A 17090-nucleotide genomic window follows, 5' to 3' on the forward strand; every position below is an offset into this window, starting at 1 on the left:
ACACACTCACACACTCACACACTCACACACTCACACACACACACACTCGCACACTCGCTCACACACTCACACACTCACACACTCACACACACACACACTCGCACACTCGCTCACACACTCACACACTCACACACTCGCACACTCTCACACTCGTCACACTCGCACACTCATTCACACACTCACTCACTCACACACTCACACACTCACTCACTCACTCACTCACTCACTCACACACTCACACACTCACTCACTCACTCACTCACTCACTCACACACTCACACACTCAAACACTCACACACTCACACACTCAAACACTCACACACTCACTCACTCACATACTCACACACTCACTCGCTCACACACTCACACACTCACACACTCGCACACTCGCACACTCTCACACTCGTCACACTCACACTCACACACTCACTCACTCACACACTCACACACTCACTCACTCACTCGCACACTCTCACACTCGTCACACTCACACTCACACACTCACACACTCACACACTCACTCACTCACTCACACACTCACACACTCAAACACTCACACACTCACACACTCAAACACTCACACACTCACTCACTCACATACTCACACACTCACTCACTCACACACTCACTCACTCACACACTCACACACTCACACAGACAGTGGCAGCCTATGGAAAGAAAACAAATGCTCTAAATCTGTGTTACAGCAGGCGTTTTACAAATAATGTTTCTGACTGGAATTTCATGCTGTGTAGTCTTGTCCGCACGGATGGAGTGTGGTGATGCAGTAGTTTTATTTGCCATTTTGATGTCATCATGTGACTGGTCTTGCTGCAGAAATCAATTCTTAAAGTTCTTTTCAGCAGGATAGTTTTTGCAGAAGACACATCATGTGACGCTCACTGTCGCTCAATATTTTTCCACAGTCAAGAAAAACCATACTAGTGACTCAGCTCACACCACACAAACACTTTGCCCATAAATCTTCACCATCTTATCACACCATGGTCTTGATCTGATTATGATGATACGTCTGCCTGTGCACCATCTGGTGAAGGGAGGTAAACACACCCCAGTCAACATCCTCTACACTGGGGTGCGGACTGATCCAAGGAAGGATGTGCTTCCTGGTTTTCCAAGAACAAGAACATGGCAAAGGGGGATTTGCATGAGATTCCAGCTGGGAATGTGACCTGTCAGAGCCAGGCGGACTAACTGGCATACAGGGATTTGTGTTATGGTGCTGCTGGACAATTGCTTTTGCGTTTTGCAGCTTTGTCATTATTTACTACTGTCTATTCTATTCTTATCTTTGTCATCTTTTACTACTGTCTTTTCTATTCTTATCTTTGTCATCTATTACTACTGTCTTTTCTATTCTTATCTTTGTCATCTATTACTACTGTCTTTTCTATTCTTATCTTTGTCATCTTTTACTACTGTCTTTTCTATTCTTATCTTTGTCATCTTTTACTACTGTCTTTTCTATTCTTATCTTTGTCATCTTTTACTACTGTCTTTTCTATTCTTATCTTTGTCATCTTTTACTACTGTCTTTTCTATTCTTATCTTTGTCATCTTTTACTACTGTCTTTTCTATTCTTATCTTTGTCATCTTTTACTACTGTCTATTCTATTCTTATCTTTGTCATCTTTTACTACTGTCTATTCTATTCTTATCTTTGTCATCTTTTACTACTGTCTTTTCTATTCTTATCTTTGTCATCTTTTACTACTGTCTATTCTATTCTTATCTTTGTCATCTTTTACTACTGTCTTTTCTATTCTTATCTTTGTCATCTTTTACTACTGTCTATTCTATTCTTATCTTTGTCATCTTTTACTACTGTCTATTCTATTCTTATCTTTGTCAATATTATCCCTCACTTGCACTTAAAAGCGAGGGCTGCAGCTTTTATCTTCTGCCTCATTATACCTGCTATGCTGACTAATATCCCTCTCTCTCTCTCTCTCTCTCTCTCTTTCACTCTCCCTCTCTCTATCTCTCTCTTCTGTCTCTCCCTTTCTCTCTCTCCCCACTCTCTCTCTCCCTCTCTCTCTGTCTCTCTCTCTGTCTCTCTCCCTCTCTCTCTCCCTCTCTCTCTCTCTCTCTCCCTCTCTCTCTCTCTCTCCCCCCCTCTCTCTTTGTCTCTCTCCCTCTCTGCATATCTATCTTCTCTCTCTCTCTCTCTCCCTCTCTCTTCCCCTCTCTCTGTCTCTCTCCCTCTCTCTCTCCCTCTCTCTCTGCCTCTCTCTCTCTCTCCCTCTCTCTTCCCCTCTCTCTGTCTCTCTCCCTCTCTCTCTCCCTCTCTCTCTGCCTCTCTCTCTCTCTCCCTCTCTCTCCCCCCCTCTCTCTGTCTCTCTCCCTCTCTCTCTCCCCCCCTCTCTCTGCCTCTCTCTCTCTCTCTCTCTGCTTCTCTATTACTCCTGTCTACCTTTATCTCTTCTTGTTTTTGCTTTTCTTTGCAAACGCAAGCGATAGAAGCGGCTGAAACCAAGGTAAAAACCAAACTGCTTGTTATCGAGACAGAACCACTGTTTTTAAAAGTGTACACACAGAAAAGTCTGGTGCATTCTGCATGTATATGTATATGTTAACATCGTACTTCTAGCCCTTTCTAGTTTGTGTGTCGAATTGTTGAATAGTTTGTAATGTTCTGTTTGAGAGCAGAAATAGAAATGTAACTGTGCCCTCTTAGTCTGGTTTTCGTTTAACGATATCCCCTGTAGACTTTCTATGTGTGTTTCACTTCCCAATATCACTCTATTATTAGGATATGCATATACTCAGGTTGGGCAATGAAACAGGTTTTTAGATCACAATCATTTATAAGTATGTTGTGGGGCCTACTACAAGTCCTGCACAGAGGCCAGAGGGATTTAGATCCATTCCTCTCGCAGGACAGTGGCCAGAGCACTACATGACGCTGGTGGAGGAAAGCGTTTCCTGACACACTCCGCCAAAAACACCCCAGGGTGGGTCAATAATATTCAGCTCTGGTGTCTGCTGACTTTGCAGGCCATGGGAGATGTTCAACTTCACTTTCATGTTCATCAAACCACTCTTGTCACCAGTCTTGCTGTGTGCATTGTCATCCTGATACACCACACCACGATATCACCTGTTGACTTTCTATGTGTGTCTCATTTCCCTTTATCACCTCTATTATTAGGACATGCATATACACAGGTTGGGCAATGAAACAGGTTTTTAGATCACAATCATTTATAAGTATGTTGTGGGGGCCTCCTACAAGTCCTGCACAGAGGCAAGAGCACTACATGACGCTGGCACTTAAAGTGTATGTCTATCTTACCCTAACCCCCAGCGCTGAGTCCAACCACACATTGCTAATGCAAAAAAAATGTGGGCAAGGGGCTGACGAGAGCTCTGTAGACTCCAGTGAATGATCAGTCTCGATCAGCAAATGAAAACGAGACTCACACTCATGGGCAGGGGCTGGGGGATGTGTGCTGCCCATCTCAGGACGTGGACACGTCAGCATTGGTTCAGCATCGATGTGATTCATCACAGTTCAATCATATTATTTAGTTGACAGGTCATTTTAGGGCACTATTACACTTTAATCATGTAATGAATGACCTGTTACAGTTGCTTAAGTTGATGATGAGTTGAACCACAGCAGATGCTATGCAAAGACAGATGGTAACTGTGCCCATGCTTGTGTGTGTGCTTGTGTGTGTGTGTGTGTGTGTGTGTGTGTGTGTTTGTGTGTGTGTGTGTGTTGCCAGGGTGTGGCCAGTACTGCCATGATGGTAGCTGTCATGACGAGGAAGCTGGCTCTAAATAAAGGAGAGAAGCATGTCCACTTCTTCATGACGGACATCCAGATCAGCAAACGGGTAAGGAGACGTAGCTGTCCCTTATGGTGTAGTACCACCTTTTGGTCTCACCCTCTGTCTCTGTGAGTGTGTGTGTGTGTGTGTGTGTGTGTGTGTGTGATCCAGATCAGCAAACGGGTTAGGAGACGTAGCGGTCCCTTATGGCAGGGGTTTTCAACTGGTTTTCTGATGTTTCTGCACGCCTGTGTGTGTTTGTAACCGCCGCCGCCACGCCCCCTCCCCCTGCACAGATATTATTATATCTTTATTTTCACAATATTCAAGAGTTATCTGGAAATGTGTTGATATATCAAAGCAAATGTATAAAAAAAAAAAAAATTCAATGGTGAACTGATGAACATAGGCTCATGTCGCGGACCCCCTCCAATGACGTTGCGGATCCCCCATGGGGCCACCGACCCCTGGTTGAAAACCCCTGCCTTATGGTGTAGTAGTGCTTGTGTCCCTACAGCAGTTCCTGCATACAGAAGAGGTACCATGCATACAACCTGTTAATGATGATATAAGGTTATTATATTATATAAGATTTTATATAAGTCTGTTATATAAACCTCTTGGATGTGATCTTTACATCATCTTTTAGCTTCAAAGCTGCGAAAATCTGGAAAAAAGTGAAATTAATCAGATCTACACGGTACTTTCAGCAATGATCGACACGACATATCAATCACTGGACAAATAGAATGACTAATTATAACGCAGATGTGAGGAGTTTAGCCAGACTGACTAAATGATCCGCATGAAATTCACGAGAAAGATAGCCGCGATGACAGCAGAGGTGGGTGGAGGCTGCAATGTTTCCATGCCGCACGCGTATTATCCTTTCTGAGTCCCTCTATAATATTATTTTTCCTTAAATAGGGCAAAGCAGAGGGCAGGGTAGTGTGGGAAAAGGCATGGGAGCAGGGGGGTGGAGGCAGGGCGGGGGGGGGGGGGGGGGGGGGATCAGGGCGGAGGGGGGGGCATCTCTTTATAGCCTCCAAAAGGCGTCAAAGGGAGGAAACAATCAGGTCCCAGGCAGGAAGCGGACTTGTGTCAGTCCAGGACTGCAAGCAGCACCGGCAGGAAACATGATGCGCTGGTGTGTGTTTCTCTCTTTCTGTGTGTGTGTGTTTGCATGTGTGTATCACTCTCTCTCTATCTCTCTTTCCCTCTCTCTCTCTATCTCACTCTATCCTTCTCTCTCTCTCTCTCTATCTCTCTCTCTCTCTATCCCTCTCTCTGTCTCTGTCTCTCTCTTTCCCTCTCTCTCTATCTCTATCTCTCTCTCTCTATCTCTCTCTCTCTATCCCTCTCTCTATCTCTCTCTCTCTCTCTCTCTATCCCTCTCTCTCTCCGTTTCTCTCTCTCTCTCTGTGTTTGCAAATCTGTGTGTGTGTGTGAATATGATGTATTGTAAAGGTACATTATTATGAATGTAAATGTGTGTGTGTGTGCTTATGTTTGTTAGTTTGTTGTTGCAGTGGGAGACATGGAAAAATGGTAGATCTGTGTGAGTGTGTGTGTGTGTGTGGGGGGGGGGTGTCTTAAAGAGTGCGTATGCATAGGTGTGTGTGTGTGTACGTGTGTGTTCAGGTTGGTAGTGTGTTGCCATTTCTAACAGGATCCATCTGTTTTCTTATCTGAGGGAGGGGGGGCGCGGCCGACCCGACGGCCCAAAATAAACACCCGCGGCGGAAGATGCTTTTAAGAGCTTCCATCAGTGAAAAATAGAAATTAGGAAAAAGAAAGGGGAAAAAGGCTGCATTTCAGGTCCTTCTTTTTTTGTGATCAAATTTTGTATTAAATAGTTGCACATCATATTACACAAGTACAAAAGAGAGTGGGTCGTTCATTTGTCATATAGGCTAAGCCTAACTAATGCAAATTCAAAATAAAATATAGCACAACATGGAAACTTAAAAATAAAACAACGACCCCTGCCCCCACCCCCCAACCCACCCAGATCTCAATCCAATACAAACTTATCACAACCAGCCTTTCAGGTCCTTCTTAAGCAGCGATCTTACTGTCAAGGTGCCACAGCAGGTCGTTAACGCACACTGACTGCGTAAGTCCACTTCCCACCATCTTGCCACGGAGGGCCGGAGTGTGAATGGAGGCTTTTGAGTGAGAGCTTGCCATTTCCCTTACAACATCCTGCTGTAGGGTGCATCACTATGTTTGTCAGGGTTCGTGTGTGTGTGTGTGTGTGTGTGTGTGTGTGTGTGTGCGTGTGTGCGTGTGTGTCTCTTTCAATGGAACTGTCCACCGTTGTCACTGGCTTGCGCTGATGAAAATAAAGGAAAACATCTGGACCCTGGCCTCTTGTGGAGGCCCTAAAAATAGCCAAAAACCTGCACACGCATATAGACACACACAAACACACACACACACACACACACACACACACACAGAAAATAGCGCCTGTGTGTATTTGGGTAGCTCAGTGACATCATTACGAGCAACAAGGGCAATACTGGTGTATCTAGCAGGAAGAACAGCAGACAATAATAGAATCAAAGAAAGATGAGGAACGAAATTATTGAGGGAGGAAAAAACTCACTAACCCACATGTGGCACACACACACACACACACACACACACACATGTGGCTTACTTACAGCTATTCTCAACTGCAGACCTTATTCCCAGGGCAGCCATTACATATTTATCCACTTCTGTTTGGTATAAACCAGCGCTTGCCTGTATGGGGCCGAAGGGAAGCTCCTTTGCAATGTGTGTATATGACAAACCGGTGGGCACATTACTGTGCATCTGACAGAGTGAAAGTCAATGTAGTATGACTTTTGGATGTATAAACTCACTTCACATATTGATTGTGATGGTGATAGCGTTGCTGCTGCTTCCTTCCTGTTTTTGATAGTGATTTGTTTTTTAAACCTGATTTAACCCTCTGTGTCCTGTGTGTGTCCTCTAGGTGTGGCACCTGATTTAACCCTCTGTGTCCTGTGTGTGTGTGTGTGTGTGTGTGTGTGTGTGTGTGTGTGTGTGTATGTGTGTGTGTGTGTGTGTGTTTGTGTGTGCGTGTGTGTGTCCTGTGTGTGTCCTCTAGGTGTGGCACCTGATTTAACCCTCTCTGTCCTGTGTGTGTGTGTGTGTGTGTGTGTGTGTGTGTCGTGTGTGTGTGTATGTGTGTGTGTGTGTGTGTGCCCTCCAGGTGCGGCACGCGGCGGCCAACGTGCTGAGGGAGTGCTGGCTGCTTCACCGCACCGACGTGTCCAAGTGCAGCAGCGGGCAGCACCGGTACCGCCAGAGATGCCTGCTGGAGGCCATCAGAGTGTGAGTGCACCGCAGAACCACAGTCCACCCCGGCATGTGTGTGTGTGTGTGGGTGTGTGTGTGTGTGTGTGTGTGTGTGTGTGTGTCTGTGTGTGTGTGTGTGTGTGCTGTCTCTGTGTTGGTGTAGTGTGTGTGTGTGTGTGTGTGAGGTTTTACTGTGTGTGTGTGTGTGTGTGTGTGTGTGTGTGTGTGTGTGTGTGTGTGTGTGCTGTCTGTGTGTTGGTGTAGTGTGTGTGTGTGTGTGTGTGTGGGTGGGGGGGTGTACTGTACATGTGTGTGCATTTGTGTTAACGACTAATTGTCCTCCATGGTCTCTGCATTTGTGTGTGGCTCTTGTGTGTGCGGGTGTGTGTGGGTGAATATTTTCTCCAGCGACCCTCTTGTTACCACAGTCCCCAAGCCTAAGCAGAGTATACGTTTCCCTCTCTCTCTGTCTATATACCAATGGCTTTGTGTCGGACTTGTCATTACTTTCTACTGTCATGTCTATTCTTATCTTTGTCGATATTATCCCTCACTTGCATTTTCACTTTACAAAAGGCTGTAGCTTCATCATACCAGCTATGCTAACTAACCTATGTCTCTAGTCAATGATTCATTCTCGGTGAACGTTACTTTGCCTATGTAAATGATTGCATGGTCTCCCATGGCGTTAACATATTATCCATCACGTTCCCCTCACCTTTTGGTAGGCAAAGTAGGATTATAAAGCACAATGTGTAAGGTAGGCTAGAGTTTCCCTAAACCGAGATTATGGGGATTCAGACAACATAGTGTGAAAGATTTCCCTATCTAAGCCTGAAAACAGAGAGAGCGAGAGAGAGCGAGAGAGAGAGAGGGAGAGGGAGAGAGAGGGAGAAAGAGAGAGCACCCATCAGTAGAGAGAACTACATACAAAATACTTTATAGCAACATAATTCTAAGAAACTTGTCCTTATTGTTGCTGTTTTTTTTGATCATTCAATTCATTTTGCTAATTCATTTTGTCTTTAAATCCTTACTTATTATAAATGTTAATGGTCTTCTTTCATGTATTGAAGCAGTCAAATCATTCAACCTCTCGCTACTTGGGGCAGTACACACATTCTGCTTGGACTCCATAGCTCCAGCTATATTAAACTTAATGTATTAATTATAATTATAATAGTGTATACCCCTGTCCTGTTATAAATGCCAATACTTGTAGGCCTATATGTTGCACTTACTCTACATTTATTTTTTTTTTCAAACATATTCTTGCCTTCAACTTATAATTTATAATAACTTATATTTTTCTAAACAAATAAATAAATGGAAAGAACAGTTAAGCAATACATCTCCTATTGTTGCTTATGTATACAAAATAGTTTTGCACAAGAATATATCTATTTGTAAAGATCGCAGGTCGCAAAGGTTGAATGTTGCAAAATTGCAGAAAATAACTCGTATACAGCCGTATACATCCATACACTGTAGTTCATAAACTTTTCACTCGGAATAATATAAATAATACGATTGTAAAACAAACTTGCCAGGTACATAATTAGTCAACATAACACACTGTTCTTGGAATGGAAAATATTGACTTTTCTTTTTTTCTTTTACTTAATTTGTAGGATGACCATTTTTGTCTGTCTTTTTTTATTGTGTTCTCATCATGCCTGTTGCTCAATTTCAATTAAAAAAAAACATTAAAATCTGTCATCTATATATTTAAAATACTGGTGATATGAAGTGTCTTGCTAACCTAAAGTAGAGTAGTAGTACAACAAAACAACCATCACTTCTCATTGCTCCTTTGGATAAGAGTTCAGTGTAAAAGTTCACACCATTTTTCCTGGGGAGGAGGCCAACTTTAAATCATCACATGACTGTCCTTTTTGAGGTGCTGTCTGTGTCAGCTGACATCCCTCACGTGAGGATTTGTAAGCCTCCACCAGCTTGGCTTCATGATGACCACCTCTTCATCTGTTTCACTCTCATCACTGGACATAAGGCTTGACCACCTCTTCATCTGTTTCACTCTCATCACTGGACATAAGGCTTGACCACCTATTCATCTGTTTCACTCTCATCACTAGACATAAGGCTTGACCACCTCTTCATCTGTTTCACTCTCATCACTGGACATAAGGCTTGACCACCTCTTCATCTGTTTCACTCTTATCACTGGACATAAGGCTAGACCACCTATTCATCTGTTTCAGTCTCATCACTGGACATAAGGCTTGACCACCTATTCATCTGTTTCACTCTCATCACTAGACATAAGGCTTGACCACCTCTTCATCTGTTTCACTCTCATCACTGGACATAAGGCTTGACCACCTCTTCATCTGTTTCACTCTTATCACTGGACATAAGGCTAGACCACCTATTCATCTTTTTCACTCTCATCACTGGACATAAGGCTTGACCACCTCTTCATCTGTTTCACTCTCATCACTGGACATAAGGCTTGACCACCTTTATATCTGTTTCACTCTCATCACTGGACATAAGGCTTGGAGCTGTTACATGTAAAGCTGCAAGATAAGGAAGCATCGTTTAGGAATCAGGCCTTACATGTGAAAATTAACTCATATGCATGTAAAAACTAGATTGAGGGGCTCAATCACTGATCTTTCCACTAAAACTGCATCGGAATCTTTCTTGTAATTTCAAATATATTTAGACACACAACTAAGAGTTTATAAAGTTAGCAAGATTGGTCAAATTTACTGACTAAAGCTTCCACAAAACTGCCTTTAATTATCGAATATATGTAGAGGCTGTATTCTGCAGTCATTGCCTTGAATGAATATATGTAGAGGCTGTATTCTGCAGTCATTGCTTTGAATGAATATATGTAGAGGCAGTATTCTACAGTCATTGCCTTGAATGAGTAGAGGCTGTATTCTACAGTCATTGCCTTGAATGAATATATGTAGAGGCTGTATTCTGCAGTCATTGCTTTGAATGAATATATGTAGAGGCTGTATTCTACAGTCATTGCCTTGAATGAGTAGAGGCTGTATTCTACAGTCATTGCCTTGAATGAATATATGTAGAGGCTGTATTCTGCAGTCATTGCTTTGAATGAATATATGTAGAGGCTGTATTCTACAGTCATTGCCTTGAATGAGTAGAGGCTGTATTCTACAGTCATTGCCTTAAATGTTAACATTACCTAGGAAGGCGGAAAGCCCCTAACTTAAGCCGGTACAAACAAAGAAACAAAGAAAGAAAGAAACAAACCTTCAAGTTTCTTCGATTACTCAAAGTGAAAAATGCCCTCACATAGAATTAGGAAGTATGAACTTCTGCACAGATAACAGAATATGGCTGACCAGCAGGCCTTGCTGCGTGAGGATCTGGAGGGGCCACTTCTCTTTCTGTAGCCTCACTGATGGTTGTTTACGCCATGCACCACCACCTTCCTGCCGGATAAGCGGCTGATTGCTTGAGGTGTCGAGCTGGCCCGGGGACAAGCGGTCAGCCCTTGAGGTGGAAGGGTGGATGTACGAAAGTGTAAAGTAGTTCCTAACATAATTTGCCACTACAAGCCACAAGCCTTCCAAATGATACTGTGTGTGAGTGTGTGTGTGTGTGTGTGTGTGTGTGTGCCCGTGCGTGCGTGCGTGCGTGCGTGCGTGCGTGCGTGCGTGCATGCGTGTGCGTATGCGTGCGTGTGTGTGTGTGTGTGTGTGTGTGCGTGCGTGCGTGCGTGCATGCGTGCGTGCGTGCGTGTGTGGAGAAGGATGAGAGAGAGGGAATGAGAAAGCTAGAGAGACAGAGAGAGAGCAAGAGGCTGTGTATGAGAGTGAAAGAGAGGGAAAGAGTCATTCAGATGGATGGAGAAAGAGAAAGCGGGTCATGTAAGGGTGGAGTCTCTTTTTGACTTCCTGTTGTACAGTTAGCCCTAAAAATAAAAATGGAAAGGGAGCTCTGGGTAAGCCACCAGCATCACCTCAGCACCGGCAGCTGCCAAATGGCACTGAAACATTCAGAGGGACTTGTTTTTTCAATCTTATTTAGACTGTTTATGCAACGTCTCCTTTTGCACATGGCCCCATGATAATCTGACGTTTCTGCATGCCTCAGCAGATTCAGAAAGGTTCCCCTGCAATATTGGTTTCCGCCGTTGCTTTTTTTGGGGACTTTCGGTTCTGTCGAATTTCAGTTCTAAGTATAGGATTGGTGCAGCACAGACGGGTTGAAGTATAGTTCTAGTAACAGACAGCTTTCGCCCTCAACGGATCCCTTTTTTCTCTCTCTATTCTCCGATGGCTTGTTACTTATTTCGTACAAGCAAAATCAAAATGGTCGACTCTTTCTCTGCTCTGTCTCCAAACAGTTTTCGATACCTGCGAATCAAACAGAGGAGGTTGCGGGACCATGCCAGCGAGATGGTGGATCTCCAGAAGGTAAATGCCCCCATGTATACAGACAGATAGATAGATGGATACTTTATTAATCCCGAGGGAAATTAAGGTCATCCAGTAGCTTGTACAATTAACTCACAAACATACATACATGAATCACAATAAAAACCACACACATAGGGAGAACATGTACACAGGGAGTGGGGTGTTTTTCAGGCACAGGATAAATCTGGCCCTATATAATTGTGACAGTGTTGAAAGTAGTGGAGAGTAGTGCAAGGAGTGCAGAGAGTCTTCATGTGCATGTGTGGATAGTGCAAATAATACACAGTGCATCCCACTCTTCCAGCACTAGCACGGCCTCTCTATAGCTTGAGGGAGAGACCCCCGCCCAAGCGGAGCGTGTCAGCTTCCTCTATTACATAATCACGTCATTATCCAATCCACTACAGTTCTCCTTGTTTTTGTTTGTTTGTTTGTTTGTTTGTTTTTTTAACTGTGAGGTGCTGAGACACATAAAACGTCTGTAAATACACACATAAAATGTTTGTCGCCGCGCCAGGCATGAGGTGCGTGTCAGGGTTCAGAGGGTTCAACCACCAACACAAACAAGCGCACGTAAACCCCCAGACATGCTAATAAAATCAAATAAATGAATAAATAAATAAATAAAGGAAATACAGGCTGGGCTGGAAAGTAACTGCAACAGTAGAGGGCCAAACAGACACACCCGGTAGCTACCGATACACACACATTGCGTCTGGATTAAATCATTGGTTGGACACACTTAAAAAAGGAATTGATAGATAGATAGATAGATAGATAGATAGATAGATAGATACATAGATAGATAGATGAAACTTTTATTAATCCCGTGAGGGAAATTCAATTGCCAAAGCAGCAAGGTAGTAGGAATAGCATGAATTAATAGCAAGTATATACATAAACATAAAAACATAAATTAATACACATTTCAAAAAGAAATACAATAAATAGATAAAATAAATAGACAACATAGTGCAGCGTCCAGGACATAAAACTAAATGTTTGGTTGTGTTGGTTGTGGAGTCTTATGGCTACTGGCACAAAGGACTGGCTGGTTGTGGAGTCTTATAGCTACTGGCACAAAGGACTGGCTGGTTAAACCATCTCTACTGTCTCTTGTACCCCCTCCAGATGCAGATGATCATGCTGGATATGAGTGCCAACTGGAACAACTCCAACCTTCAGCTGGAGCAGCGCATCCTATCCATGGAGCACAAGCTGGAGGACCTGACCCACAGCCTACAGCAGACGTCCCAGCTGCTGACCCAGGTGGTGGGCAGACAGAGCCTGGAGCGCAGGCCCTCACACCTCTCCGCTCCCCACAGGTGAGCCCCTCACACCTCTCCGCTCCCCACAGGTGAGCACCTCACACCTCTCCGCTCCCCACAGGTGAGCACCTCACACCTCTCGGTTCCCCATAGGTGAGCCCCTCACTGAACTAACCAACTAACTGACTAGCACAGACACCCCCACCTCTCGGTTCCCCACAGGTGAGCACCTCACACCTCTCCGCTCCCCACAGGTGAGCACCTCACACCTCTCGGTTCCCCATAGGTGAGGCCCTCACTGAACTAACTTACTAACTAACTAGCAAAGGCCCTTCCATCTCTCCGATTCCCATAGGCGAGCCCCTCACTGAAATAACTAACTATCTAACTCACTAACTAGCGCAGGCCCCCCTGTCTCTCGGCTCCCCACATGCGAGTCCCTCACTGAACTAACTAACTTACTAGCGCACAGCATCTTATAACATATAACAAAGGAATTCGGTCTCCCGGAAAGGGGAAACATGGTGATAATATATGAGAGGCATTCCAGTTAGCACAGCATAGTAGTTTAATCACACGAAGACCTTTAGAAAAATTGCAGTGTGAACGGCCATTATGGCCTCGCATATTAACTGCCCCTACACTCAAAGCTATAATTATAGGCTAGAGTCTTAAGGTTGAACCAACCATTTAACTAAAATCAGCAAAGTGTGGGTGTTGATTCCAACGAACGGATATTGCTGTCTTTGCAGTGTACCGTCACATCACAAATCTAGATCAGATAACTGGGTATGACTGACTACAAAACACATCTACAAGTAAAGCACCAGAGTGTGTGTGTATAGGTCACTGTTAGAACATTAGCCTAGTAGGAAAAATGTGAAAATAGTTTTAAAAATTCCGATTTAATTCCTCTAAACATTTTAAAAGTCTTAAGTTTTAAGCCATTATACAATTTGTCTTTGCGGTCATCACAAAAGCATACACACTGTTACTTATTAGTTTGTATGTTGTGTGTATTAAAAGGCCAATGTTCATAATTCAGGATCATTTTTCCTTATTGTCCTTCTCTCTGTGCTCTCCAGGTGACTCTTTCTGCTCAAGTCCCAGTAATGGCTGCTCGTTTCTCCAATTCCCTGACGTCTTCCGCAAGCCTCACCACGGACTTCACTTCCCTTTAACGGTTTTGGTCTAAGACCTAACTTGCTCGAGACTTTTTGTTTAGTTTTTTGGGGAAACTCCTTTCATTCATATAACAAAGTGTCTTGTGTAGAGAGGAATATTAGTGTATTTATGTCTTTGTTATTTATGCGTTGCGGAGAAAAATGTCACGTTCACAAACTACGCCAGGCCCTTTATGAGTCCAGGCAGCACCACTAACGAACAACAAAAGTCGAATCTGTGATTGGCTTAAAGGGCTCATACTCTTTGGAGCGACGCACGGTTGCCTGGGGACAGGGGCATTCCACGATGCGTTCCCATGTTCCCTGGAGCGATACACAGCAGAGGTTTCACACAGTTATCAGCCAAGGAGGAGCCCCATCTCGGACAAACACACTTTTAAGGCGTCTGGTTCTTCCTTCTTTTTTTTCCCCCCAACCAAATGGTTTGCTTTAAGCTCCATGCAAGAGCTTTTTGTCCATTGTGTGTTGGCTAGAACAAACAAGATACCCATCACGTGTTATATTATCAGTTGCCATGGATACTCAAAGAGTTGCATCCGTTTTGCAAAATATGCCTGTAGAGCAGTGATGACTCAGAGCGCAGGTTGGCACCTTACTCCTATAACCTAGGTCACAGGAGACTTATCAGATGAAAATAGTATGTGTAACAACTTTATTCGGGGTTTAGACACCCAGATGGTCACTTGTGTACGTACTTTGCTTAGTTTCAAAGGTTGTTAGATTTCAAGGCAACAATGTAGTTTTCATTTGTCTGACAGACTCTAATGTCCTTACTGGTAAAGTGAGGAGGAGCCCACTGGTCAGCGACTGCCTTTCACACATGAGGATAAACTAACAGGATGCCAGTGTAACAGAAAAGTACATTAACACCCAGAAGTAGTGCAGATGGAGAAGAAGGAGGCCAGTGAAAGGCAATCAGATTCCCTAAAAGGGAGTCGCCATCTAGTGGTCAGAAGTGTGCATTACAAGGAAATCGTGTACTCAATAAAAATGTGCTGTAATTTACACTAATTTCATGTAAATTATACTGATCGCTGGCACAAATGAAAGCCAGAGGAGGGGTCTCCATACAAACCATACCCAGTGGCTGAGCACATGTATTAAGTCTGTTTCTCATGATTCTGCAAAAATGTATACATATCTTGTTGGAATGTGTGTCTACTAAGCTTCAAAAAGGTCTCCAGAGGCTCTCAGTGATGCAATTACCCTGCAGTCACTTGACCTCTTATTGGATTCTTTAATATTCCCATTTCCAACTGGAACATAAACTGGATCTATGCAAGTATGTTGTCAGCTATTGATAATTGACAATGTGTGGCTATGTTATACTTAGATATAATTATGCATGTAGTTCTGTGAGAACAGCAGAAAAGTATGGCTGATTCTTCAAAATATAAAAATATCTAGAAAGACGTTTACAGCATTGTTTTTGCACACGGTATAGGCTATACATTGTAAATATGTCCAAATATTAAAATACATTGTTAAGAAGCAGCTTGTGGGACTTTTCTTTTAAAATAGATACATATTTTTTTTTCATAGATTCACATTTATGATGTACTATTCCTTGAAATCTCACGTCAGATATACAGAGGCTTTGGAGGTAGATATTTGGTGTTTCAAATAGATACATTTCACAATTGGCTGGTTTCGTGTACAGAAATGAAAGCTAGTTCTTAAATTGTAGGGCGGTATGAATTCTGAGACCTCTTGCTGAAAACGGGGTTATTATTGTTAACGTAAAATGGTTTGGAGACATTTTCATAAACTGAAATAAAATAATTTTGCTGAAGAAAATGTAAAACTACACAAAACTAATGACTGCTAAAAAAAACAAATACAAATGAAATAAGAAAAAAAAAAATGTAATGGTTTCAAGACCGCGAACGGCATATCCATCAAGGCGCTGGGTGTCACATTCTCAAAATTCTGTTTACAGTGTGTTGCAATAGCTGACAACCTTGACATGCCAATATAGTGTGTCAGGACCTACACTCTAACCTAACTAATGGAAGAGGTAATAATTCATGTCGAGTGAGGAATTTCAATATATCAGGGCGGAAATGTGTGAATCCTTAAAATTTACTTTAGTTACCATCGACAGGAATTCAAATTATGGAATACAAACCCATGTCCTGTTGATTGCCTGAAGTAAATGGGTGAAATATTGAATCGTGTTATTTCTTTTTATGTGTATTAAAGGTTCAGTTGGCAATTATAATCTAATCTAGTCTAATCCAGCCAATTACACCTCAGGGTCCTCTAGCTGTCCGATGAGTGTTTACGCTTCAAAAATCAGACACAAACAGTGGCTGGGACCGAGCTATAAACAATGACAGCCAATCAATATTGTGCTTCAGGAGCACTGGCGGGAGGAGTTGAAGGGACCGGTCATTTGAGATTCATAGTTAATAAGGATATGCTTAGGTGAAGCTCTGGGCGAGTGGAACTTCAAGCCTCTGTCTCACAGTGGTCGGGACATTGTTCAAGAATAAACCTGGATTATGACTGACAAATCTAAGACTGGATCTCATAATATATGGAAAAAAACTAATTACCATCAGAGTGTAATCTAAAGGCCACCAATATCAACAACCTTTTGCAAAACTGAAACTGAATCACAAGCTGCATCTTTAACAGGCTTTCAGTCTGAAACATATTTAGCCTATTGTTAGTTAAAGGTCCACTCTGTAATTTTTAGTGCTATCTAGTGGTGAGGTTGCTGAATTACAACCAGCTGAATACTCTTCCCTTGACAAGCATGTGCATATACCCACGGGTGGCCATCAAATGCCATAAAAATGCAAGCCAGTGTTTTCATTTGTCTGTTCTGAACTACTGTAGAAACATGGTGGCAGCATGTCAGACTCTGTGGAAGAGGACTCACTCTCTGTAATACATTTCAATTATACACTAATGAAAACATAATTATGAATACGATATTCCATTTCTACTTATAGAGCCTACTAAAAACTACACCTGGTACCTTAAAGTTTAGTCTTTAACTGTTGTTATCTTTTGTCCTTAACTAAAATGACTACAACTAAAATAAATTAAAATGAAATAAAAATGAGTTCATTGAATGCATACTAAACTGAAACTAA

At 42.8% G+C, this 17090-nt stretch overlaps 1 protein-coding gene across 2 annotated transcripts in view; it reads left to right on the forward strand.

Moving 5' to 3' along the window:
• kcnn4 (potassium intermediate/small conductance calcium-activated channel, subfamily N, member 4) overlaps window positions 1-15471 on the forward strand; it is a 35685-nt gene extending 20214 nt beyond the window's left edge. Inside the window, exons 6-10 of one of the 2 annotated variants that reach the window (XM_080858655.1) lie at window positions 3754-3864; window positions 7025-7146; window positions 11462-11531; window positions 12666-12891; window positions 13888-15471. In XM_080858655.1, coding sequence (XP_080714781.1) covers window positions 3754-3864; window positions 7025-7146; window positions 11462-11531; window positions 12666-12863 — 501 coding nt within the window. In that variant the 3' untranslated portion in view covers window positions 12864-12891; window positions 13888-15471. The remainder of the gene's footprint in view (window positions 1-3753; window positions 3865-7024; window positions 7147-11461; window positions 11532-12665; window positions 12892-13887) is intronic. The other variant, XM_080858654.1, reaches the window with a different exon arrangement.
• The last annotated feature ends 1619 nt before the right edge of the window (window positions 15472-17090 follow it).

Source organism: Sprattus sprattus, assembly GCF_963457725.1.
Source record: "Sprattus sprattus genome assembly, chromosome: 19".
Taxonomy (NCBI): Eukaryota; Metazoa; Chordata; class Actinopteri; order Clupeiformes; family Clupeidae; genus Sprattus; species Sprattus sprattus.